Source organism: Pistacia vera, unplaced genomic scaffold, assembly GCF_008641045.1.
Source record: "Pistacia vera cultivar Batoury unplaced genomic scaffold, PisVer_v2 Contig566, whole genome shotgun sequence".
Classification (NCBI taxonomy): Eukaryota; Viridiplantae; Streptophyta; class Magnoliopsida; order Sapindales; family Anacardiaceae; genus Pistacia; species Pistacia vera.
In genome coordinates, this window is record NW_022196408.1 from 394,452 (window position 1) to 398,010 (window position 3,559).

At 35.1% G+C, this 3,559-nt stretch overlaps 1 protein-coding gene across 1 annotated transcript; it reads left to right on the forward strand.

The window, feature by feature from the left end:
- The first annotated feature begins 730 nt into the window (after positions 1-730).
- On the forward strand, positions 731-2,815 carry LOC116108592 (probable N-acetyltransferase HLS1). Its single transcript, XM_031394840.1, has 3 exons — positions 731-913; positions 1,207-1,340; positions 1,918-2,815. The coding sequence occupies exons 1-3, from the start codon at positions 731-733 to the stop codon at positions 2,813-2,815; spliced, it is 1,215 nt and encodes a 404-aa protein (XP_031250700.1).
- The last annotated feature ends 744 nt before the right edge of the window (positions 2,816-3,559 follow it).

The window sequence follows — 3,559 nt, forward strand, 5'->3', positions numbered from 1 at the left end:
CTGACCCACCGGAAAAAGTATGTAAATTTAATATAAATAAATATTAATAGATATGAAAAGACAAAGACTCTTTTAGTATTTGACATGCATATTGTATACATTTATGATCATGAAGAGAAGAGCAGCCCTCAAGAGAGATACATACATTAACTTAAAAGACAGAAATAGCAGGCTGATGTTAATCTAATGAAGGATGAGAAATTCAGTGAGAGCTAGACGAGCCTTAAAGATAAGGAGCACATAGTACAGCAGAAGATACTCTGATATACGAATGATTATATGAGGATCCGGCGAATCTGTTCTTAACATACTGTTCCATTTTTTAGGGGCAGCCCACGTAGACTATGACTGCTGAATGTCCTGGTTATCACTTTCCAGCTTTCACTCAGTAGTAGTGTAAAAGTAATTAACTGGTGCATCAAGTTATGATGCAACTAAGAAGGGTGTGTGGTTGTGTACCTAGCTGGCTAACTCTAGCCACAAATATAAATAAAAAGAAAAAAGAAAATGGGTAACAGGTTATCTTATAAAACTAAAAGAAACAAACAAAAGAGAATTGATAAGAATAAAGAAACCTTACCAAAATATAAATAAGGATGAATTTGTAGGGGGGTATATAATGTGGCAGCTAGCCCGTTCAAGAAAGACTAAGATACAGTCTGTTAAAGAAAGTTTATAGTATTTCAACATCCTGGTTTTGCAAAGCGATTGTTTCTTTTAGGGAAAGAAAATGGTCGACAAGATAGAGAACAAGGTTCTAATAAGGGAGTTCAACGAAGAAAGAGATATTGAAGTGGTGGGGAAGCTTGAGAAGAACTGTGAGATAGGGTCTAATAAGGGAGTCTCTTTCTTCACTAACATGATGGGTGACCCTTTATGTAGGATAAGGTTCTATGCTGTTCATGTTATGCTGGTGGGTGAGAATTATATTCATGATCTTTCTTATTCTGTCTTGGCATCTCCATATATCTATATATTATATATACATGCATATTAACCTATATATTAACATTTTCTTTTATATATTTTATTTTTACTTTAAGTCTTTCATGTGCAAATCATTCTAACAATGATTTGTCTACGTTACTTTGTGATTACATCACTATAAAAGAGAAAAGATATCAATGAGGGAACCGCCCTCTTGACCCCAGTTAATCTGGATAATTTGATTGCTAGACCACTTATATGTGATAAAATGGCCAACAGGTTGCCGAGCTGTGTGAAAATGGGGAGCTTGTCGGAGTTGTGAGAGGATGCATCAAGCATGTGGGGACTAAATTTGGAGGAACCCATGTGAAGTTGGGTTCCATATTAGGGCTGCGAGTCTCTCCAAAGCATCGGTACTTAATTTCTCTCTCTGAATAGGCTCTCTGATGCGTTGAATTTACATGAAATTTACCCGAATATATTCTTCTCTCTCATTTTCTGATAGTGCCAAATCCTTCACTGCTATATAATGATTCTAACTAGAGCAACATTGTGATTTGCTTTGGTACTTGTTTTCTCTCTCTCTCTCTCTCTCTCTCTCTCTCTCTAAATAAGCATATTTGTCAAATCACAAATTTTATGAGAAGAAAAGTATTCGTGTTTTGTTGGTGATGTTTCCTAGATTGTTCTTTGGGTTCAATGTAGAAATGGTTACTTAATTAGTAACCATTTTAAAAATGTTCGGTTAGCAAGATTTCTAATGATAATACTTATTTTGCTTTTGAAATCATGCTTATAGATTGATTAGTTGTTACATTAGTACATAATTGACTATTTGGAAGAAATTGGTAAATGCTTCTTGGCATCTAGAGGGAGATCTAATTAGTACATAAATGACTATAGATACACATATGCATTGTACATTTGGTTGAATTACTAGACTTATCTATCTACCTACAAGTTAACTTGTTTAAACTAACAAAATTGTAGGCGAATGGGGATAGGATTAAACCTTGTGAAAGCAGTTGAAGAGTGGATGATGAGAAATGGAGCACATTACACTTTCCTTGCGACTGAAAAGAACAATGTGGCTTCTACAAATCTGTTTACTACTAAATGCAATTACGTTAACTTTAGCTCATTAGTCATATTTGTTCAACCACCTAGTTTACCTCTGAAAGGTCTCAAGTCTGGAGATATAAAGATTGAGAAGCTGCATTTAGACCAAGCAATTTCTCTGTACTATTACAAGCTCAGAATCAAAGACATTTATCCAACAGACATTGACTCCATCTTGAAGGAAAAGCTCAGTCTTGGGACATGGGTATCTTATTTCAAAGAGGATGAATGGTTTGATTTTAAGAGCAATAATAATAATAATAATAACAAGGAGAAGAGTCATGAAGATGTTATTAGTAAAACTCCAAGCTCTTGGATCATCTTTAGCATATGGAATTCCTGTGAGGCATACAAGATTCAAATAAGAAAGTCACATCCTTCAAAGCTTCTTCATGCAACTTTGAGCCATGCAAAAGATATAATCTTCCCTTGCCTTAAAATGCCAATATGTGGCTCACTTAAAAACCCATTTGGATATTTATTTCTTTATGGTGTGTATGGAGAGGGAGAGAGGCTTGGGGAGCTTATGCAATCTGTATTGAGATTTGCATCAAGATTGGCTGAAGATTTTAAGCACTGCAAGGTGATAATAACTGAGTTAGGAGTCTCTGATCCTCTCACTGAGCATATGCCCAGAGAATCCTCCATGTCTTGTATCAATGACCTTTGGTATTTGAAATGTCTGAATGGTGATGATAATAATAACGAGGAACAACTGATGAGGATGGGACAATTGGGGAATGTGTTTGTTGATCCAAGAGACTTTTAGCCGCGGGCTGCAGCTGCTAGCTATAATTACAGCGCCGACTCCTTATGCTATGAAAAAGACTTGACACATTATCAGTTCAGTCGATCGAGAGAGCCAGATGTTACTTGAATGCCTAATGAGATATATTTATTCTATATTTATTCTATGTATTGAGAATTCTATGTATCTCAATACTTTCGATCGTCAATACATTTCAGAATTCAACTGTGTCTTGTTTGGTGGATGTTTTGTTTAGAGGAATTACTGTAAAATATATATATATACCAAATCTAATGCATGGTTCTTTTAGAGTGTTATGTTTCTTAGAGTCTTTGTTCAATTGCTAATTCAATGCAAGAAGCAGAAATGTGGGGTGATCAACTAAAGCAAAAAGCAACCCTAAATTTTCTTTTTACCTTACCTTATTTTTATTATTTTTGTTTTGGCAATTCTACCTTAGCAATAAATATAACAGCCTTTTGTTTTGTTTCCGGTCTTGGTTCCAATCTGGTTTCCCATGAAACAAATATATACGAAATTGTTCTGTAAGTTATTAAAGAGAGTTGCTTCACTATCCTCGACACTCTTGACATTAGTAATTAAACGACTTCTCATACACTTCTTTGAGGTGAACAAGACTTGAAGTTTAGGCTTTGAGTATAAAACGAGATGTCGAGGGTTTAGAGAAGAAGATCAGTGTAGTATTGGCGTTCAAAAGCCTTCTTGATGTGACTGTACATGTACTGTCCATGGTTCACGATATTT